This window comes from Centropristis striata, chromosome 6 (assembly GCF_030273125.1).
Source record: "Centropristis striata isolate RG_2023a ecotype Rhode Island chromosome 6, C.striata_1.0, whole genome shotgun sequence".
Taxonomy (NCBI): domain Eukaryota; kingdom Metazoa; phylum Chordata; class Actinopteri; order Perciformes; family Serranidae; genus Centropristis; species Centropristis striata.
The window spans coordinates 27,994,147-28,019,031 of NC_081522.1; the positions used below are offsets into that span (position 1 = coordinate 27,994,147).

At 39.2% G+C, this 24,885-nt stretch overlaps 1 protein-coding gene across 1 annotated transcript in view; it reads left to right on the forward strand.

Moving 5' to 3' along the window:
- si:ch211-266k8.4 (carabin) overlaps window positions 1-24,604 on the forward strand; it is a 73,609-nt gene extending 49,005 nt beyond the window's left edge. The window contains exons 13-15 of the mRNA XM_059335467.1: window positions 1,017-1,153; window positions 5,927-6,223; window positions 24,056-24,604. Of these exons, the coding sequence (XP_059191450.1) occupies window positions 1,017-1,153; window positions 5,927-6,223; window positions 24,056-24,122 (501 nt within the window). The 3' untranslated portion in view covers window positions 24,123-24,604. The remainder of the gene's footprint in view (window positions 1-1,016; window positions 1,154-5,926; window positions 6,224-24,055) is intronic.
- Window positions 24,605-24,885: the final 281 nt, after the last annotated feature.

Below are 24,885 nucleotides of genomic sequence, written 5' to 3' on the forward strand. Positions count from 1 at the left end.
GTTTTGCTCAGATGGGTTTGCTTTCTCTGATCATTTGGGGGAATGCTGCTCTTAAGAAATGTTTCTCCTATGACCCAGAGCAGTTCTGTTCATATTGAAAAGAAAGAAAATATTCTCTCCTACCTTGCCATCTCTTACGTCACATCCATTGATATACAGCTCCACAGACCATCAGTTAAAAATAATTGGAAGATGCGATTGGAACATTGCCCAGGGGATTTTTCTTGGGAAAGGAATACATCTTGTAGCATCTTGTCACAGTGACTAGAGCCATCACTGGTTGACAGCCTTTGGGGTATGGTTCTGGGTAAAGTTGGTCCACATTTTAGTCCAAATATTTCCTCCTCTTTCATCCTCTTCCCCTTCGGGCATTTGTTTAGTCCCTCTTCCATTGAGACATCCTGGCTCAGGACAGGCCAGTTATAACAGCTTTTCTCATATGGGCCGGGTTTTATACGATGAACTGTGGTAAGAGACCCCGGGGTCAACCAAGAACACACTGGAGGGACTATGTTGTGGCTGGACAGAGGGATGCCTGGAATACTTGACCTCTCCTGGTACCCCTGCGACCCGGCCCCATATAAGAGGATGGAGAAAATGGATGGATGGATGGATTTTTATAGAGGCCAGCACTGGAATACACACACACACACACACACACACACACACACACAAAGGGGGAATTAATAAAGACATACCATAGGGTATGTTTTTTTTCAAGGAAAGTAAGTGGGATAGAAAGTAAACCTCCTAGTATAGCTTCAAGTGCTTTCCAGAGTGCGCGCACACATACACACACACACACACACTGGGCTAAGTCCTTTCAGAAGCACCTTGTTGTTGGTTGTTGCTGGTTAACCACAGACTAAGTGGGGAATGTGGCTCAGGAACAAGATAAGAATTTTCCTTCTAACTATGATTGGCCACCCAATCATCTGGTTTATGGTCAGATACATATCTACTAGAGCTTCATTCTTATTCCAACTCCTTTACCCTCTGTTTGTTTCCTCCTTCAGATCAGATCAAGGAGGCGGAGCCAGCAAAGAGGTGTGGCACAGCAGCCAGTAGTCCAGGGGAGCAGTGGTGATGTCACTGTGGCCCCCGTCACTGCGGCCCCCGTCACTGCAACAGATACAGCTGTGAAATATGACAGGTGGGGACAAAGGTTAACATTGCACTGCTCTCATGAACACAAAAATGTTTCATTAAAAAGATTGGATCAAATCCTGACCTTCGAAATTGAAAGTCAAATTGAATTGTGGATTTGGAGAACTGTGACAACTTTGCAAAGCAAACACTGCATAAAACATGATAGAACCATTTACAATATGAAATGCGGTATATTAACCCATTGACGCCGGGAAAGCATTACCGCATTTCTACCATTAAAACCGGGAGCGCTGTTGCGTCACTCTACCATTAAGGCCGGGACAGCGGATATGTCATTTTGTAGTATTTGTATTTTTTTCCACCTATTTTCGGTCTCTTGGCCAATGAAATGCATCAGAATCATGACCAGAATACATGCGGGAGTGTCGCAATGCAACATTGGACTTTTCCAGAACTTTGAAATCATGACGGAAGACGACTATAGCGGAGGAGCTCAGCAGTAAGTGACGGAAGCGATCTGATGCAAACAGCAGATGATTTAATTGCTGATCCGGACTTTGAACCCTCGAAACCAATCGACCGGCATTTATGGATGAGGAATATGTTTTTCGACAACATATTTTCACCGAAGAACAGACAGATTTGTGGCCATCTGGAGATAATAATAATATTATTAATAATATATTAATATCAATAATAATAATAGGCTAATTGATTGTGATGATGATATAAGAAATCATGACTGTTTATGTCTTATATTACTTTATGCGTCGTTGAGTACCCTGAAAAGTGCAATATATAAAATGTATTATTATTTATTATTATTATTATGATAAAAAATTTTTTTATTACAGTAGGCTAATGAGAACTATGTCTTGTTCTTCCAGTGGTCATATCATGTTTGCATCTTGCTAATGGGCATGTATTAGTATTATGCATAGGATTTTTTATTCAGTCAAATGTAACATTTGCTGTTTGTTGATTTTTAAAAAAACTTTATTGAAGGTTAGCTTCGTATGAAAGCCATGGGTATAAGCTCTCTAATACTTTTTGAATTTCATTTTTATCTGCTACAGAGGCTGAAAAATCTATTTAGTAGGTGTTGAATTTCCAGAAAAACTTCAGGTTTTAGGGGGTCATTTGAAAATCGCCCATAGGTTTTCCAGGCATTTTTTTCCAGGCGCTTTAGGCCTTAATGGGTTAAAAACTGATGGATTGGTGCAATCATATTCAAAATTTTACCAGACAATTTAATTTTCTTTTTTCTATCATTGTTGTAGTAATTAACTATTAAAAAAACACAAAATGCATGGTGTTGTGTGTTCACGTTGTGCTGCTCTGAACAATTCAGATTTCTGCAGGAGCACTTGGAGACAGCCACACATTTCCTTAAAAGAAACAAAACTATTTCATAGGATCTTAGATTCCCACAATCATTTGATCCCTTATCCCCCTGCAGCAATAGTCATTGGGCTGCAAATGACACTTTGTGTGTACTTGACTCACTAACAAATTTGAATCTAAGTTTATTATTTTGACCTGAGGGTTTCTCCAATTAGCAGACAATTTATCATCAGTCCCTGAGCTTGAGACATTTTTATAGCAAGATGTGATATGTGAACTGATTCCTCTTCATTTTAATGGGATTATTCAGTGAACTTGGCTTTAATCTTTTAGGGAACTCTCCCGTGCATACTTGCACACACAATTGATTTAAAGCATGCCCGGCACACATTTGCACATGCATGTCCAAAAGTTTCTCTTTAACCTCGTTTATTTTCACGTACAACGTCAATGTGCACAGCAGAGTGGGAAAGACAAGCTATTAATGTTGACCTGTTGCTCACAAGCTGTCACCCACCAGATGGTTACATACTGTAAAGTGTGTGTGACATCTGCATCTTATGTGGAACTCCATTCTCTTTTTTACCAATTGAAAGTTCTGCTATTTCAGCATATTGTCAGACATTGTTTCTGTGTAATAAAACCAACTGGTCCTTCAGCAACACTTAGAATTTCACAAAAGTCTTCTAATCCTCTCATTGTAATGTTGTTTTTTCCTCTGTCAGACACACTGCTCAAAACAAAAGGCTGTCACTCTCGTGTTAGTGCTGTGTGTGTGCATGCACGTGTGTGTGTTTGCATGCCCTTTCCTCCATACATTTACATGCACGTGTCTGTGCATGTGTTTCAAGCATACTTGTCATTCCTCACAGACTTAGTCATTGTGTTTAGTGGTTTAGGTTGTTTTAACCAGGCTGTGGGTCACTAGGGGTCGTCAGGGGTCACCAAAAGGATTATTGTAATTGGGTGGCAAATAAGTGGAAGAGGATGGAAGTGGACAATGCTGTCCGCCAGGTGTTGAAAACACACATAATCTTAACAAGAATAAAACCAAACAATGACACCAAGACAAGTTGAATGAGACGTGGAACACTTCAGGGCAATAGATAGAGAAATACATTAGACTTAAAAAGTTGAAATGTACATTTCAGTCGTAATCGCCTTCAGACATAGAATATGTAATCTTACTGGGTTTATCCATATGTTATGTAGACAGCTTTTTGTAATCTTCCACAACTTTATGAAAAGAATCACAATGATCGCACAATATTTGGCCCCTGCTCAGGAGAAAGCAGTGCTGAGTGCTGAGTTATAATTATAATAGAAAAAAAAGAAAGTCACAGACTGCATGACGATTTTAAAACTTATTTTGTTGTTGGTGGTAAATTCATTCTTTGATGAATTTCAATTCTATTTTGAATGATTATATCTCCATGGAGAGAAGTCAATAACTGGAAATTTTTCAAAATTCAATTCTCAACATTATGATGGCCATTCTGACCTGGCTGAACGTTTGTTACTGCAGTGCTTGAGACTAAAGGTGTCCTGATGAAAATGTGTTTGGGATGAACAGAGATCTACCCCAGGCTTAGTACATGACTAACTGAATGGAGCGGTGACTACAACGGAGCGCGTCTTCTCATGCTGTTACTATAGTAACTGTCACTGGCAGAAGACCTAGTTAGTTCGCAGCTAGCTGTCAGTGCACAGCAGTGTCTGACAGCTAAATATGCAAATGGAAACTGAGCTTAGTGCCGACTACAACAGAGCTCATCTACTCATCCTGTAGGTTAACTAAGGGGAGAGCTGGTATGTTGAAAAGTTAGTCTTGGTCACAAAGAGAGAAAATAATAAATAAAAAAAACCTTTAAAGCATCAAGATCAATAATGATGAATCACAAATTTGCCGTTAAGAGGCTTTACAAACTGTACAACCCAGTCAAACATCAAAGAAACAACTTGGAAGACTTGGATCATATCAGACTGTGCTAAGTGGATCCTGCTTCTGAGGGGTCAAAGTTCAGGCCTTGTTGCCCTTACTGAGCCTTAAGGGTCACACTGCTTAAATACCACGGTCACTTGGCATTATACCATGACCATGTGACATAACTCTTGCTGTACAATATTGTCTAAGCATCTTGGCTATCTCTGTGTCTTTGTCTCTCTTAGAATTATTGTCAGACATGTTGAATTTGTTAAGAAACTGGTAGACAAAACATGAAGTGAGCTACAGGAGGGGAGCGTTCAAACAATAGTAGGATTGCTCTGCGCTCCTTTGTGGCATTTGCCTTTTTCAGAATTTCCCCTGCCCTCTTGCCTGCCTCAGCACGTTAACATGCACCCTGTGCACTTTGATAGTTTGACAGCTGATAGCTTGTCTACAGTTCAAGACCCCAAATCTGTCTTGGGGTTTTCTTTATGGCATATGGTTTTAGAGTGCCAAGATCATATCGCTTTATTACTCCTTCATGTTCTCCCCACGGATATATAAGGTTACAAATATAGCCAACATCACACACATTTGTCTTGTGATAGAACATAAGACTACGCATGTCCCCACTCATAAATCATGGACACAAATTGTTGAGTTTTGATGCTACTTATTTTTTATCCAGAATTGTCATGCATTGTGTGTACATATGCAGCTGGAAGTCTGCTAACCTCAAAGTGGTTGTTTTAATAACGTTAATAAAGCACCTAACAAGGATCCAGTGGTTGAATGTTACTAAGTACATTTACTCGAGTAGTTTACTTAAGTACACTTTTGATTTTATGTAACTTTATACTTCTACTCCACTGCATTTTAGAGGAAAATGTTGTACTTGTTACTCCACTACATTTAGCTGACAGCTTTAGTTACTTTTCAGGTCGAGATTTAACAAAAAAACATGATCAATTTAAGGTGATATAGGTGACATTCTTTTAATAAAACCTCATAACCGTATATAGTAGTTAAAAGAAATTAGCTAACTTAAATGCATCAATACAAATATTCCAATGATATATTTAGAATATATAAAACAATCTGAATGGGTCCATTCTGCATAACGAGTACTTTTACTTTTGATTCTTTAAGTACATTTTGATGCTGATACTTTTGAACTTTTACTTCAGTTTTGAATGCAGGACTTTTACTTGTAGTAGGGTCATTTCACAGTATGGAATTAGTACTATTTACTTAAGTAATGGATCTGAATACTTTCCACCACTGCAAAGATCAAGTAACGCGTACAACCTTTTGTACTATGCAGATACAATAAAGTACATTGTATCTTGAAATACTGAAAATACATGCAGTGTCTTTGCATGTTTTTCATCGTTTCATACTCTTTCCCTGCAGTGTTTTACTGGGCATCACTCATACTCATAGACCTGCACCTGAGAATAAAGGGTACATCAAAACACTGTGGAAAAGCAGCTTTAATACACTTAAAATTCTTAATTTGATACATTCTGTTCATTTTCTTTCCAGAGCAGAGCAAACCTTCAAAAGGGCAGGTACAGGACCTGTTGGCAAGGTGGCCGGTCGCCGTAGCAACCACAGCCTCATCCAGCCATCCATCAGGCTCAAGTCCCTTCGTCTTCTACGAAACAGCAAGAACCAGCGTAGCCAGACCCCTCCCTCCTCCTCTATCCTCCCCTCATCGCTACGTTCTTCTACACTTCCTCCGTCTTCTTCCATCCCGTCTTCAAGTCCTCCATCACCCAGTGCTCCTCGAAACGAGGATCAGCAACAGCAGCAAGACACACCCAGGACAGCTCTCATCAAGTAAGAAACTCCTGAATTTAATTTGTCATATATATTGACATAGTAAGAGCTTTCTCACACAGATAATGAAAGTTATGCCTTTAAAGGGATAGTTTGGATTTAAGGTACTTACCCACAGTCAGTGTATTCCCTGCAGTAGATCATGATCTGTGTGATCCCATTTTGGAGAACCAGACACACGCTCCAGACAGGAACTTAATAAATGTTTTGTACCACCTAAACAAAGGCCCACAAAATGTATCCATTTTGTGCAAGAATAGAAATTAAAGTTCTTTTCATATTTTTTTTACTTAGCTTTAGTGTATAATTTATGTTCAATCTGTTCATATATCTACAATCATGGCAGAAAATATTAGAACACCATTGTTTTCTTCAATTTCTTATTCATTTTAATGCACAGCTTATATTTAGCCATTTTCCATGGTTTTCTTGATAATAACCAAAGTCATTATCAAGAAAACCATGGAAAATGGCTAGATATCAGCTCTTAAATTTAACTCTTATGAGCTATTTTTGTTGTTATTATTATATTTGTGCAAACAAATGTACCTTTTAGCTGTACCAGGCATTGAAATGAATAAGAAATTAGAGAAAGCAAGGGTGGTCTAATAATTTTTCCATGACTTTAGTATGTTAGAACCTTGGCGTAAATTAACAAGATCAAACTTGTTAAATATGTCCTTCTATTGACAGATGAGGGATGTAGAAGAGAGCTGCGGTCAAGCTCAAAATAAGTATGTTAAGAAGAGCGAACCACATAACACAGCATATCAAGTTTCACACGATCAAACCAGCAACTTGTACGCCTATGTTAATCTGGTCTGAGGCTATGTTGGAAGGAAGTGTACCCCACATCAAACATCTTCTTAATGAACAATCCAAAAGCTGCAAGAGAGTTATTTCTTTTTACTTTTAGCTTTGTGAAGCAAGTAAGCTGATGAGAATCTATTGTGTCATTTAGTAATAATAGTAATTTATTATTTGTAAGAGCAAACATTTGATCTGTCCCCATTCCACATCCCACAACACACGGCTTTACTATATCAAATATCAATTATATAACAAGACATTTTCCAGCAACACATACCAGTATACAAAGCCAAAAGAAGAACTAGACACCAAACACTCACAGAGTACAACCTAAAGCCATGCCCTCTCTAGCATTATTAACCAATGTGAAGAATACTTTTTTGTTGCTGCCCTGTGATTTGGATCCGCTCCAAATGTTAATGGATTCTGTCTTCGCCCATTCTACACCCTTCTACCAAGTTTCATAAAAATGTAGCCAGTAGTTGTTTCTGCAACCCTGCTGACAAACAACCACAACCCAAAACGTAATCTCCTTATTATGTTACATATTTTCTTAATCTCTTTTTTTACATTTTTTTTTTAAGCTTGGAACATTTGACTTTTGAAACTCAGTTCTGTCAGCCAAACCATTTCTATTGCTGACTTTTTCTAATTAGGTTAGTCTTGTCTTGTCTTCAGGTCCCCCCATTACCTTGGTTGACAAAGACATTGTTCAGTGATAACTGAAAACTGTCAACCTGCTGTCAGTGTGTATTACAGTATTAGGACACACACGTGGGGAAATATCACCACATATTCCTTTTTTCATTTGCTTAGTTGAAAAGCAACCTTTTAATCTGTCGTCACATTAATGTTGATGGAGCAAGACTGTTGACCACATATTTTGTCTAGTCATAATAGTTTTATTCTAATGAACGTTCAACATTGCTAAATGTCATATTTTAACCACAAAATCAAAACAGAGAACCACAGCCAGGTTTCCGGCTGATTATCAGACTCATTGGTTCTTGTCGTGCCTGGGTTGAAACACCAATGGTAAATCACACTGATGTGGTAATGGTCCCTCTAATGGCTTTATGAGATGAGTATGTGTGAGTGACTGGGAGACAGACAGACAGAGTTAACCCATGCTGTTGTGTTTTCCGTAGCATTTCACAGCAGGGCAGGGTGGGGACACCACAGCATAGCACAGAAATAGACCTGTAGTTTCCTGTTTAGTAGGTTACACACCTTCTGTACAATATGTCCCTCCCAAGAACCGTGTGGGAGGTAAACATATTTCAGCTCTTGATACAACAATTTTGTTATGTTTGTGTATATTTATGCATTCCTGTTAGGCAGTTTATATCGATAGACTAGTTAACGACTGAGTGAGTGATGTCCCTGTGTGTGTGGGAAACAAGGAAATACTATGACATGCACAGGAAGATGAGCTAAGCTGTCCTGTTTTCACCACCTCGCTGATGGACAGTATCTGCCTGCCGGAGGCTCCGACACACCCAGCCTTAAAATTACTTTTCCACTTTCTGCGGTTTCCCTCGTGCAGGAGGTGTGAACTGTTTTCCTCCACCATCCAGCCAAGCTACAGTTAATATCCATGTCTGCTCAGTAATAATAATAATATAAGATGTTGCTACACATTTTCATGCATCCCACACATCATCAACCCTTCAACACAGAAGAGCACTGACAGCAGAGGTGCATTTGTTTGTGCCGAGTTCAAATTACAGCAATGTTCAGAATCAATCACAATCACTGATTCCACCTTTAATTGTACAGATGAAAGAATCAAAACAAAAGAAAGGATTACATACCGACAGTAAAAGTTACAGCATTACGATTACATGCAGCTGTATCACTACCTTGAAATCCTTGAAAATTTGTGTAGTTTCATTATATCCATTAATAATAATAAAGATTTTATACTGGACATAAAAACAGTCATGGAAAAAATGATTAGACCACCCATTGTTTTCTTCTTGTCAATTTTAATACCTGGTACAACTAAAGCTACATTTGTTTGGACAAATATAATGATAACAACAAAAATGGCTCATAAGAGTTTAATTTAAGAGCTGAGCAGGCATCAAAATGAATAAGAAATTGAAGAAAACAATGGGTGGTCTAATATTTTTTTCCATGACTGTAGATATGGATCGACGGGATTATACATTTTGATCTACAGGATTATATATTTTGTGCAAGAAGAGAAATCAAAGTTCTTTTGATATTTAATTGAGTTCTATGCAGTATTTATGGTGGAGCAGGTTTCAGATGAACTATTACATATATATATATATATATATATATGAAATAGTTCATCTGAAACCTGCTCCACCATAACCTCACTGACCCTATTATTTTATATCTTGTTGTGACCGACTGGTGAGCAGGCAGGAAAACATTTTGAAGTGAGAATCACAGTGCTGATTAGTGCTGGCACATTGCCAGGTAACCTGCTCAACCAGTAATCTGCCAGTCATAGAGACACACATACACACAGTTTTTTACATTTGAACACACATTTGCACTGTAATTATGTAAGCATTTTCTATATCACATGCAGTGTTACATGTTCCATGTATTTTCTATCTTGTACATTTTTGCAACTTTGTCTTTTAACTCTAAGTTGCATGTATTTGTACTTGAGCTTTTACGTTTTTTTCTAAGACGCACCTTTGTAGACACACTGGCAAACAAAAGTCACACAAACGTATAATCTCTCTTTGTCAGCTTTTCAAAGAAAAGGGTGTGTAAGGCTTTTTAATTAAATCAAACCACGACATGGCCCAATTATTAAAGAATGTTAAAGGATTTCTTTTTAATCTCTTTCGTATTATAGTACAATAAGACAGCAATACTTATGAGATATAATAGCTTGTAATTTTGATCTCACCTTTGGGATAGATCTGGCTTCAAGGTTTTGTTATGTCTAAAGGTTAAGTTTTGGATAAAATTAAACTTAGTAATCCATTCATCATTAAAAAATACACAGATCAATCGGGCAGGGGGCAGCAGGTGAGTAGGCGTTCCCTAATATGGACAAGAGTCACATAACCGTTTTCACTACTATCTGAATGTGGACACATTATATCCTGAACCACCTCCAAATATGTTTTTTGACATCTGATCTCAATGTGTCCTCAATGCGTCCTGACAGTGTTTACACCTGTATTTAGAGCCCTCCACTTTATGTTCGGATCACTCAGACCACATGTTACTGCTAAATGAAAACGGGGTCTTAGAGCACTAGAAGTGTGCGGCAGTGCCTGTATCTGCAGAGACATTTGAGCTGGTACTGGTACCTGCAATTCTGTACAGGTACCCAACAGTACCTTTTTTCTAACTCTGCAATGACAAAAATGTAATTCCAGTTGAAAAAAAAGTCCAGCATTCTCAATTTCATTGACTTATTTATTTGGAATATATTTCACACGGCACAAAATTAAGCTGCAATCTGCCTCCCTCTTCCCTCCCAAACCCTCCAGCCTCTCACAGTCTGTCACCAGCGCTTAGCATGAGACTGTCAAACATGTTACACTTTTCAGCTTTTGAGCAGCTGTTTCCACATGTTAGATCAGTTACCCTGGCAAGCTTTGCATTTCACATTTCAAATATTGCAGCAAGCATTGTCTGTGTCAGATTTAATAACCGATTTCCACCCACCATAGCCCTGCCTCACTGACCCTCTTTAGACTTGGTTTTAAAATGCGTCTTGGGCGATCAGATGACAAGTGGACAGATGACACACATCGCCATTTACCCCTGTGTGTATCATGCATCTCCAAAGACGTCCAGCTGACCACTTGTGTTCAGATTTTGTTACTACCTACACCACTTCCGCTAGAGGGTGAAATTGCCCCGCACACATTTATTACATTGGATAACAACAAGAACTCAAGTTGGTAGTTGCTATCTTGAGAGCAATTTCCTCGTAAACTGCCCGATTACGATATGTTCTCTTTGGTCTGACTCTACTGCTCAAATCGAGATTAGACATCTGTTTCCACTTTCACTCTAACCACATACATCAGTGCTCCTCTCCATTTTTTTTAACCGTTGGCGCTCTGTCAACAAAACAACCACCACATGGCTGCATTGTTGATGTAGTTTTCTGTCATGTCCTTGTCCACGAAACACCAGGACACGTCATTGTTTACCCGTCAAAACTTAATTTGGTCAAATGCGTTCTAGACCGCCTCGGCCAATGGTTTGAGTGATCCTATCAGAATACATCTTGGATCCTGTTTACACTTTATTTAGCACTGAACACTTGTGATCCAATCACCGAAAAATAATTTTAAAACCAAGTGTAAATAGGGTCCCCGAACTTGAACAAGCTGCAGGGGTGACGTTGTCTCAAGCTGTCTCTTTCTCTCTACTTTCAGCACTCTCTCAACCGGATGCGATCTCACCAAAATTTGGTACCACTTGATTCAACGCAACTGTGTTCATATGAGACAATGTTGATGATACAAAGCAGTGTTATTTGATGATGAATAGGTTGTTACATCACTGTGTTTTATGCAGTGGTGGAAGAAGTATTCAGAAGTAAAACACACCCCAACATTGTTCGGCCAACTTTTAATGCTATGTGTTCCAAACAGCCACTACTTCCAACATATTTTACCTTTAAGGTTCAATAGTTGTTTGGCTTCCACTTGTGAGGACACTGGTAAAAGGTGATCATTATGTGCAGTAGTTAAGTCATAGTGTGCCATACTGTGTTGGAGCGGCAGAACATATGCGACCCCTCAGGCTGCCAGAAGCATGTTAACTCAGTGCAACAACGTGTGTGTGTGTGTGTGTGTGTGTGTGTGTCAAGTGTGTTACCATTTGGGATGCATGTGTGAAAAAGCAGCAGGGAGGTTAAACGAGACAAAAACATGATAAATGTCTGTGCATACTGCATGAGCTTGTGTGTGTGTGTGTGTGTGTGTGTGTGTGTGTGTGTGTGTTTTTGAGCGTGTGTTGGCTGAAGCTTGTCATCTGATCCTCTGGTGTTGCCGGCTGTATGTTCAGCAGTGTGGGAGCCGATCTCCCATCCTGTACTCACCACTCATCTCCTCTCCCTGGGGAAATGTTAGTGTATACATGTTTTACATACATGCACACACTTGCACAAATCCATATTATGAGTCCATATTAACTTCAGAGACATTTAATATGTGATCATATGCTTTTATAACCTGGTTCTTGGTGTGTGTGCTGATGTGCCTTTGCGTGCTTAATGTGATAAACACGATGCAAAATAAATCCTGGTTCTGGCCATATGCATGAAAAATTCTGAATCAGGCGAATTCAAGCACATGCATGGATGTACTAGATACACACACACCACCTCTGTCATTGTTAAGGGAATTGTTAAGATGCAGGTGTAGTGGTGTTATGTAACAGGATAGTGAGGATACAGGACGGGTGAGTGATCAAACACACACACACATAGCTCATCCTATTTAAGGAAACAAAGGGACAGTAAAAAGCTTACTGCAGTGTTTGGTGCTCAGACCAGCCATGTGACGCCTTCATTCCCCTGACTACCACAAACAAATCAAGCTGGCTTCAGTCACTATTTAATGTATCAAAGTCATGAAAACTTATAATGAGATGACAATATATTGTCCTTTATTATATAATCTCTAAAAGTTTCTTTTCACACTGCATAATGTATAACTAACACACTGTTTAAAAAAAAATGATACAAACAACTACAGGAATATGGATAGATAAACATTCAACACAATATACAGTGCATTCTCTTGACTTGAGTTCAGATTTGCATCTACACTGTACCTGGAAAAGAAAGTTAAACCACCAGTTTTAGATAGGGGCAGGTACTTGGTTATGCACTGTGGATCTGTCTGTCTCTCGGCATTTACATTTCCTGAAGATGTTTAAGCTGTTTGTAAAAAGGAGACTTGTGGGTATCCATAGATGTCATTTACATTCAGATATCCTAAGGTCAGAGGTCAAGGGATTGCTTTTAAAACGGCCATGTCAGTTTTTTTCCTTAATGTAATATGGCCGAACTTTGGAATTATGTCACCTCCTTCCTGACAGAAAATCATGACAAGGTACAAATGGATTTCAGATCTTCTAGTTTAATATGGAACTGATATCTTGTCTGTAGTAAAACTGAGTCCTCTACAGTCTCTGAAAGAGAAAAACTCAGAGCCTGACTGTTGGAACTGGAAGGGATTAACGTACTTCAAGTGTGCACTGTGCTGCTCAATTATCTTGGAAAATAATATCAAATCTGGAATTGGTATCGGAAGATACTCAAAACTAGATGACTCGGATTTGAATAGACATTGATGCTAAAGAAACAGAAAATGGACCCATCATTCAACTCAAGCAGCCTCTAATCAGCTGCACTTCTAATTAGTGATGGGGGCCTTTTAGAAGCACTTTTCAGAAGATATGTGATGTTGATTAGCTCTAAATGACTGTGATATTTGGTACACCCTGTTCTTAAACCCTAAAACTTTTTGGTCAATATGACATACAGTTTCATTCAGCAAATTTGCATGTGTGCTCTCCACTTTGTGTTGAGTACTGTTCCCCTGACACACTACTCCACTCTAATATTAATCATTCACGACATCACTCCAGATTTCCCAGCAATGCCCATCTGTTGTTTGGTGTGCCTGTGTGTGTGCCTGTGCCTGTGCGTGCGTGCTTGTGTGAAAGTTAACATTCCTCAGGTCACATACGAGTGAAAAAGCAAGACTCACACTGATATCTCACACTCAAAGTCTCAAGACTCACGTAAACACACACGCACTATACTTATTCAAGAAAGTGTCAACCTTAAGCCTTAAAGGTTAGAGAGAGAAATACAATAGCAGAGGTAGATTAACTGTGTAAACTCTGGCTGAACTTGATTTCCCCTGTAGTTTTGGCATACATCAACTACTGTTTGTGGTCTAAATGTCCATTTTTGCTTCCAGGTCTTTTATGTTTGGATTTATCACTCCAAAACTAAGGAACCTCTTGTTATACTGTAACTGTAAAAGTTATCATTACAGTAATTCAATTGACTTTTAGGCTGTCTTGACCCCCTTTTAAACTCCCAACTAAAATATTTCTACTTTCATTCAAACATAACCACATAAGTTTGACACTGAGGGGAAGTCAGCCTCAAGGCAGAGGTACTTCCTCAAGTGAATGGCAGCTTTGGCCCACGCCTTGCTGTTTATCTACAAAGGTGAACAAAAGCTAACAGGTATAAATGTAAAAGTGAATGAACCATGAATGGACCACACCTCCCTGTTTTTCTAAGTGCTGAATGGAAGGATTTCTCCTCCATGCCTGCAGTGAAGGGAAGTGATAAATTGAATAGATTGAAATAAATTGCTCCGTGAGCTGCGCTCATAGTTTTTCTTCCAGTGTAACAAAGGGAACTGTCATTTCCATTCAGTTCAAAATTAAAAATGTGTGAAAAAGGTTTTGAGATTCCACCAAGAAATATTACAGAAGTTTTTGCTTATCTACCATAATATTAAAAGGGTTGGTTTGAATGCTAGTCTCTCCAGTAAATGGAAAAGGTCAAAGTTAATGACTGTAAGGGAAAGGGCCTCCAAGGTTAAATATATGAAAGTGAATAGAGCAAGGATAAAAGGACAATGCCAGTTCTAAGTCTTCTGATCCAAAGGGAATAAGGATGTTTTGTGTGGAGACATCCATTCAAGATTCAAGGATTTATTCCTCACATACTCATATTTCTCAATAGGTGCAGCATTTTGCAATGGAGGCATACTCTAGAGAATTTCTCAAAAGGTCAATGTTCAATGATGATAATTAGAAAATAATCTATTTAGCAACTTTGATCACGTCCCAACTGATAGGACACCTTGTATTCTTTCACATCTTTGACAGCAAGTCTTGCGAAAGCAGCAACACAGCTGCTCAAAGCAGCACAGATGAGCCAGCAAGCTATGATTATGATTCGGATGTTATCGTACAGTTACTATGGGGATATTTTTGTTGGCAAGCATTGGTATGAATCTTTTTATTACTGAAGACTTATTGATGTTGTCAGACCCGTTTTTGGAACACATTCCAGCCGACTACGCTAAGCAATGTTGACAAACGTCCTGATAGGGCATTCATACATGACATCTTTGGTCACAGCAGTTAACCGAACTAGTCATGGTTACCTTAACAAAGACGCCAGTTGGCCCAGTTTTCGTGAAACTTAGTGGCTGAGGGTAGCATGGGACAAGGGAGAACCCATTACATTTTAGAGCAGATCCACATCGCCAGTTGGATACAAAAATTATGTTCGATTTATGTAACATTGCAAGATATGGCATTAGTGTTGCATTCATGTGATGCTGGAATAATCGTTCCCAACTCGAAAAAGTCACATAAACGACCCCTCAAGTGCTTTTTCCAGTTTATATTTTGGCAATAGGAAGGTGAAGCCTGTCTGACTTTCAGAATGGTGGCAGGGAATGGAGAATCACAAACCCGCAGTCTTACCCCTCCAGTGGGAAACATGATTCTGACAGCCTCTCTTTTCTCTTTGTCACTTAGGTTACATGTTGACACCTAACTCGCATTCATTGGGTTAAGATGGAAGTACAGTCAAAAGCTTTGGAGATGTTAGCATGCTATCACCCCCACAACAAAATGTTGAACATAGTAGCAGGAATTTCCATAATGACTGAACTGATAAGAAAAGGCACAAACTACAGTAAATTAAATATTTATGGAACATCTGATGAGAGACATATGTCATTGAAAAAACTGAACAGTGATGAGAAATTACAATAGCTCATATTGAAGTATTATAGTACAGGAATTCTCCTCTGACTCCTGGAGTTCTTGCAGTTGAGGGACTAGGAAAATAAGTGAATGTGCTTCTAATGCCCCCCATCTGCGTGTGCTTATGTAAGAATCTGACAAAAGACTGCCATGTTGCTCCATGTGTCAGCAGTCAGCAGTAGTGGGAGAGGTAAAAGTGGATTTGCTTGTGATGTCTATATCTTATTTCAAATGTGATGAATAAGGTTTTCTCGACAGGCCTAGGGCTGTAACATTGGAATTGTAGTAAAAGTAGAATTAAACTACAACGAACAATGGAAACAGTCAAAAGATCCACTCGCTCAGTGCCCTTATCTATATTTCACTTGCTTTGAATGAACTGCGTGTGAAAAGTCTTTAGTGACTTCCCAGCACTTCCTACAGCCCGTATCTAAGATAGTATCTGATGTCTGCTGTGTCTTACTATGAACACCTGCCGGGGGCAGGATGAGGGAGATGGGGCTGTAAAAGTTGGTGGTGAATGAGTCAATTGTCTACATTTGGGAAAGGTAGAGCTTGTCACTGAGTTGTCAAATGCGCACATCAATGTTAAATAAATCCAGATAGGAAGGCATTGACGGCACATCAAAGAGCTACAGCCTCAGTTAGTTGTCTTTCTTACTTATAGTATTGTCAAAGAAAGACTAGATATATGTTAAAAAAAACCTGCTTTAATGGTAGAAAAACCTGTCGAACCGCCGTTGCCCTCTCACAGAGGATGTTTAACTTCAGCCCTCACCTTGGGTCATTTCTTCACTCATTTGTTGTGTCACTTGTTTGACATTAGCTCAGGTAACATTGGCTTCTAATTTCATCCTGTGATGTTATCTATCCATCTACAGTAAATCCATGGTACGTTAATAGAGCTTGACTTGTATATTATGAGTGAAATGCAAGAGGTAATTATCTAGGAAAAACACTTTCTTGTGCATAGCCATTTGAGTTTTGTCATTGAAGGTTAAGACATGTATACAGTACCTCTTTTCAACCAAAGCAATTTCAGGGCCTGTTGGAGCCGGTGCTAGAGCTGGTTGGCAGTCCGATTAACTTGTGAACCGTCTCAGAACCTGTTTGCTTTCCCACAGGCTCTAGAGTCACGTCATTAATTCACTGTTAACATCTATATATGTCTCCTTCTTAGTATAATAACAACAGCAGACTACATGTCTCTACACATCTGTGCTGCTCATCTTGATCACTACGGACGCCAAATATATTCTTAACACTGAGCGTAAGATGTTGATGTTGGGCTTTGTTGTAAGCTAATGCTAGCCCGCTAACGTTAGCGCGCTAGCTCCCCCGTATCAATCACATTGCAGTTAAACAAAATCAAATAAATTAATGTAACACGTTTTAGATCTCTCCAACGGCACTGAGTTTGTCTTGTTGGTCAGATAGCCCCGCCCCCAGCCCCTGATGTAGGCAGTTTGCAGTTCAAGACCAGCAAAGAGTTGGTGCCGATGTGGGCCCACCCTGAACTGGCTCTGGTCAAAAAGCCAGCCCTATTTGTGGAAAACGATTCGATAACAGATTAATTGTTGAAGTCGTTCATTAAGTTAAACTGCCAAATGTGTGATTCAAGGGGAGACCAATGTGAGACTTTGTTGCTCTTTAGTTTGACTCAGTCATAGCATGACTCCATGGCTGGCAGTGTCCACACCAAAATATCTCAACATCTACTTAATGGATTGGCACTAAATTCATGCTTCATAATGACTTTGATGATAATCAACTTTTCCTCCAGTAATTTAGTACAGTAGGCATGTTCATCAGGATTAATTGTGATAACATTTATTGATACTCTCTTCATCAAGCGCCATCGTGAAGTCAGAATTCTAATTTCTCCCATATTTTGGATTATGACCAAATCCCTTATATATGACATTGTCGCCAGCCCCAGTTCCACTGTTGTTCACTGCTAATTTAGTGTTAGCAATGCCTGACATTTGAATCAGATTGTGAATAGGGGTGTTGAAAATAATTGTATAATTGACACATCGCAGTCCAGATGTGGATGATTCCGCATCGATGCAATAACAGTCCATAATTGATAATCACACAGATAATGTGGGTAGTAGACTAGACCTATACTATTTATTTTAGTTTACAGAAATGTTGGTTATCAAGAGTGTCCCTAGAGCAGTAGGAAGTTGTTAATAGTTACAACTTGACTCCAAAAGTTGGCTATACATTTTGTAAAGCACAAATAGTAAAAAGTGAACCCACATTTATCAGACTAGTAGTCCTTGATGAAAAAGTAACCATGTGTTGTAATATAAAAAAATTGAGGATGTAACGCATCGTGATGCATCGGGGAATCGAATCGAATCGTGGGACCAGTGAAGATGCACAGCCCTAATTGTGTACATGTCAGCATTTCACTTAAAGCTCTGCTGTGCATATGTACAGCCTCACAGAGCTGCTGTGGTTTTGTAACTACATCGCTTATTGTTCTGGACTGTTGTTCAGACTGACATTTTTATATGTAGGTGTCATTTTTGCCCACTATCATCCAATTTTTACAGACAAAACAATTCCTGTTTATCAGTCTTACCAATATGGCATGGACAGGCTTAGAGTGCCATACCACAGTTACACATTGTTCCTCTGAGGTGCATTGGCCACTGGTGTCAGGTGTCACTGATGCATCTCCCTCTGCTTAAAAACTTAGTTAAGGCCGGCAGAGCTGAGTAACTGAGCCCAGTTGGTGTGAGTTGCTGAGTCACTGCAAAGGAAATGGTTTTACTGGTGCAGCAGATTATTAGTGCCTGTGAGTCTCTCTCCAATTTCCTTTTTCTCCTCACAGTGTAATTGAATTTGAATTATGCATGCTAAATGTCTGCTGGAGCAGAGAGGTAATAATCACTCTCTTTGTTCAGGTTTTTGTGTTTATGCATATTGATACACATGCATCTTTGTATCTAATGTAAATGCTGTATATCTTTTTTGTGAGAGTAATCATGTTTTATATGTCTGTGTGTGTGGAGGTGTGTGTTAGAAACAGAAGCAACCTGAGCTTAGTTCAACACACGGTTGTTACCTGGCTAACACTTACCTATTACTGTACCAGGCACACAATAGACTTTACATGACTGGGGGTGAGCTCCGTTCACCTGACTGTGTTACTCAGCTGCCTTTGTCTAAATTATTCCCAAGCCGCTGTAGCATGGTCCCAACTTGACACCCAGTCTAAATGTTTTAGCAGTTCCATTGTGCCTCTTTATGACTGGAAACTACTTTAACTCAGCAATTTTGTATGACAGGGAAGAAAACTATTGTTAACTCTACATAAGTGGCAAATGTGGGACCAGCTGGGATGATAAGACTCATGTCAGGCCTCAACATGTCAAGAGAGCTCATTGCAGTCATTGATAGTGAATTTTCCCGTGATAAACATGAATGATATCATTGTCATTGTTTTTTTAAGGCCTGAGATTTGGGGGGGGTGTTTTCAACAGATGCATCCCAGATATGAATCATGACTCCAACCTCAGTAGAAGTCCATATCTCTGGTTTATGATTGTTATCAAATGTTGTCACAGCCCAGTAAATAATCAGTGGACAATATCTTAAAGCTGAAGTTGTTATGAATGCTTTTCTGGAAACGACAAGGTCACATATTTGGGAGTGCCTCTCTTTATCTATTGCATACTGTGCATACAGTCGATTAAGGTGAACTTTTTGTCAATCGGTTTCTTGTTGGTTGGTTCGGCTTCCTGGCTCAGAAGTCAATGCTGAGCTCGGAAGAACAACAGCAGCTTGCCCGTCAGTTTATTTGAGTGGCTTTATTTCTGACAACATTCTCTTTCTTTCTCCCAGCCACCGACCTGTTTTGCATTTAATTTGCAGACATCACCTTACTAACATTATTTCATATCTTACGTTTACAATGGATTCTAATTGTTCAAGTGTCACTCATTTGTGATTTCCTTTTTTGTCGCTGAGTTTATGATGAATTGTGGGTTCATCCAGGATCTTAACCCATTTAGGCCTAAAACGCCTGGAAAAAATGCCTGGAAAACCTATAGCCGATTTTGAAAGAACCCCCTAAAACCTGAAGTTTTTCTGGAAATTCAACAGAAGATTTTTTCAGCCTCTGTAGCAGATAGAAATTAAATTCAAAAAGTATTTGAGAGCTTATACCTGTGGCTTTCATGAGAAGTTGAGTTTATTTGTCCAAACCTTCAATAAAGTTTTTTTTTTAAATCAACAAACTCAGCAAATGTTACGTTTGACTGAATAAAAATCCTATGCATAATACTAATACATGCCCATTAGCAAGATGCAAACATGATATGACCATTGGAAGAAATAGACATAGTTCTCATTAGCCTACTGTAATAAAAAAAATCATAATAATAATCATATTCATAATAATAATAAAAAATAATAATGATTCATTTTATCAATATTGCACTTTTCAGGGTAGTCAACGACGCATAAAGTAATATAAGACATAAACAGTCATGATTTCTTATATCATCATTACAATCAATTAGTATTATTATTGTTATTATCTCCAGATGGCCACAAATCTGTCTGTTCTTCAGTGAAAATATGTCGTCTAAAAACATATTCCTCATCCATAAATCCCGGTTGATTGGTTCCAAGAGTTCAAAGTCCGGATCAGCAATAAAATCGTCGGTGCTGTTTTTTTTTTATCAAGATCGCTTCCGTCACTTACTTCTGAGCTCCCTCCGCTATAGTCGTCTTCCGCCATGATTTCTGGAAAAGTCCAATGTTGCATTGTGACACTCCCGCATGTATTCTGATGCATTTTATTGGCCAAGAGACCGAAAATAGGTGGAAAAAACTACAAATACTACAAAATGACATATCCGCTTTCCCGGCTTTAATGGTAGAATAACGCAACATCGCTCCCGGTTTTAACGGTAGAAATGCGGTAATGCTTTCCCGGCTGAAATGGGTTAAACCAGGAGCTCTCGTACCCAAAAGCTTTCATTCAAAAACCACATGTCAACTATCGCTACAGAAAAAGCCAGGAGATCACCAAAGTCAGCAAGCTTCGTCCTCTGGGGACCATGAATGTCTGTACTACATTTTTTGCCAATCCATCTAGTAGATGTTGAGATAGTTTGTAAGATTAGTAAGAACTCTGACCTGCCTGTGGTGCTACAAGAAAATATATTGGGGGTCACGAGGGTTCATTCTGTACCAAATTTCATAGCAATCCATGCAATATATGATTCATTCTCTGGGGGCCATGAAATCCAGTAGTTGTATAGATAATTCACTGAACCATAGTGGTAGACAGATGGTTGTAGGTATTACTGGCATTGCATGATGTTCATGCATTTTTTTTTTTTATTATCGTGTTTCAGTGCTCAGTTTCATCAAATAAAAACAGCCAAAAAATATTAGTGTTCTAGTTTTGTTTTGGAGAAGGTCTAAAGATTGAATGCAAGAGATCAAAGTAAGTGCTCAATATATGCTATATTGAGCATCATCACAAGAACTTTTCTTGTGAAAATGGCTGGTCCCGAGCTTGTTGGCTCGGGACCAGCCAACACTATGCCTCACTATGGCATGCCTAGCAGAGAGACTGCCTGACAGAACCGACATGGCTGTCCCTAAAGCCATGCCGTAAGCATGGCTCAAAACCATTTGTTTTTAAGGGGAGTTGTGTGCTGTAACTATTTCTTGGTGATTGACAGCCAGCTAGGGTTTTTGTCACCATGAGGGGAACTTTTTGGTACTCTGTCTTGTGCCCCCGGTGTGAACACTGCAGAGTTCAGTGCTGCTCATTGCATTTGGCTATTATTCTTTTTAAAAAATGGTAAACTTTATTCAGTCGTTTTGAGTCTTTTGTAAAAACCAAGTATAGAACAAAAGAACCGGGCAGAGTGCAGGAGGCTTTAAGTTCTGTACCTGACATAAAGGCATGTGAGTGGTGTAAATATTCTCATAGCTGAAACAGTCAGTTTACAGTCAGTATTGTTTTTCAGTTAAGTGCCTTTTCATGCATGAGTCGGAACTGTATCGAGATCAGAGGTAGATGCTGCAAGAAGAGATGGTTATTGCTTTCACAAGTCTAGATTTCCCCCATAACGAGAGGAAACTGCATCTGCCTCACACCAATATATGCACACACGTGTACACACACTAAACAGATCATTACCCATGCAGGCCCTGCTCCAGTGATTGTGTGAGAGCATTTCTATGTGCTGGTGACAAAGGTGTCTTTTATTTGCTCTTGTTTTGTAGCTTGTGCGTGGGTGGCAAGGGGTGTATTATTCTCCAACTGGTCTTTGGTACCATTCAGATTTCTCAGACTATCCATTTATTTAGGTGCACTTTAATTTCTTTAAATTAGTTTCTTTGGGTTGAAATGGGATTATTCGAGCTCACTTAAAGGCTGCGGACTGAATAGTGTGGGGCCCATCTTACTGGTTTCTCCACAGGCTTGTGCTGCTTTACTGGCAATGACTGACTCGGCCATACGCTTGTGTTGTGTGGGGCTGGTGTCAAGGAGCCCCATTACCATAGTGTCAATTCTTCCATTGAATTACCTCCATAGACTTGTATTGTGGGAAAGCCAGACTGAAGGCTGGCTCCAGTGAATGGTTGTTTACCATCAGGTTGGGTTTGTCTGCAGCCACACGCAGCTAAAGCCACCGTGGCTAACCTGCTCAGGGTAATCGCTTCACACTCACAGAACTCAAACACACAATAAAAATCAGGCCAATCAACACTGACTCCATCAAACACACACTCAAGAAGCAACATACTCCAACAGACACATCATATCTTTCTCTCAGGCACATGTGCTTCCCCCAGACATTTTAATCCAAAGAACAGAAGTGGTGTATTGTGTGGAGTCGAGGCACGCTGGGCTGTATAAGTGGTTAATGGAGCAAAGTAAAGCAGCACTGACATTAAAGATAAGGTCATTTTGAGTCAAACAACAACAGTCATGTTGTGTAATGTTGTGAAATGAGCAGATTCAGGGGTCTGTAAGCACACACACCCACACACTTGCTGCACAAATGGAGCTCTTAGATAATAATCAAGCATTTATCTCACATCTTGGAATATGAATTGTGGCTGTTTACTGCCCAAGAGGCACAGGGGCTGTTCACCTATGAAATGTTTTTGTGTGAAAATTCAAACTCTCTTAATAAGTAAACCATAAACAAGAAGAGGATAGCAGGTGGCATCTGGAATATTTCAGAGATTTCAGCTGTATGTGTGTTTTCTTTCAGGATGTTTGTATGTGATTCCACATTGCTGTTGTGCTACTGATGGATTCCATTTGACAACTTTAGGGCGTGTTCATGTTTATGGTTTATTGCGACTCAAGAACATTTTTACCAAGTCGGTTGGTTTTGGCAGATGAGCAGAATGTAATTCAGGCTCATGGGAATGTGCATCTTGGTCCGGTTTCACAAGAACTGTGTTATAGAGAGGAGCGAGGAGATCATCAGAAACAAATACAGGAAACCATAACCAATAACTAAATGACACAATGGAAATTTACAGTGGTTTTCAATGGTATGAACATCAGAAAAGGGAGATTATGAAAAGAAAATATATAAAATTGCTTTACTTATTTTGGCCCAATTCACATTAAACACCCACACATTAAAATGCACTCAAGTCAGTCAAATTACACAAGCTGCTACAGATGAGTGGGCCAGATTCAAGAACATGTCAGTGACTTTGTTACTGTACTGCTTTGTCTGCCACCTTGGGTATTGAGAACCAGTTCTGAATTGATACCCATTCAACATGAATGCAAGGATTCATTAAGAACCTTGAAGTGTCGACCTACTGCTCTCTTATCCACATTGCCACACAATACACACATCTATTAAACAAAAAAGTTTCATAAATGACCTTCCTGATTACACGTTACACAAACTTAATCACTGTGCAGAAAAAAGGTCATGCAAGGGAGGAAGTCTATTTAACATAAAGAAGTATTCCTGCAGTGTTTGTAAAATTGCAGTATTTTTTTCTGTGCACAGGCATACTCATAATGGTCACATTGGCTTGCCTTATTTTGGGCAAGTGAGTTTTTTTATTCAACACCATACTCAGAATACGATCAACAGTCTTGTCATGTGGCTATTTCTAAGACTGTTTCCCTCAAGCTAAAAAAAAATAAAAATCGATAAAATCTAAATTATATGTGACCATATTTTACTGTATTTCTTCCCTAAAGCTATTCATTTATTTGCCTTTTTCCTTCAGGGAGTTGACCAGCAGACATCAGACCAGTGTCCCATTCAGGAACACCAGAGAGTCTACGCTGATCTGACACTGAAGAAGAGAAAGGAAGATGACGGAACAAGTGAAGTAAAAAAAATGCACTAAATGTTTACATTACATACAAAACCACAACAGTTAGTTATGTAAATCAGATGATCTTGTTTGTTTGTCTGGGACAAATAGGCTAACTACCTTACATAAAGACCTAATTAGATTGCTGCATATGTCATGTGGGGGCCCCTGTGCAGGGTCCATACCAGCATGATCATCTGGAGTTGCTGCTTAGATCCTGTAGAGCTGTAAAACCAGATTTCCACTAGAGTATTAAACTAGAGTATCTTTATACTGCTTATGTTTTTAATATATTGTATGAGCGCATGCATGTGCATGTAGCCCACATCTTTTTTGATACTACTGTGCGCTGCACTGATGTTGTTTATTTTTCCAGTTGGAACATAAATGCTTAACCATGACTCTGTTTTTATTGTCTTACACAGTTCGCACTAATAAAATATTGATAATTCTTTTTAATGGTGACTTGTTATTTATTTAGCAGGATGTCTGTCCTGGGCTGTAGGGCCACTGTGCATAAGTGGGAGTGTGGTGGCATGTGTGTGTGTGTGTGTGTTTGTGTGAGTGTGTTGCTCTATAATGAGTCAGTTTTTCATTGGGCTTCCAAAACCACACTCATATCATGTAATTATCTGGAGTCTGGGCTGAAACTTCTTGTATCATATACGTCAAAGCTAGATAGTGTTGACATTCTCACGGTCTGTTATGATTTTTACATTTCAAATAGTGGCAATGTTTTA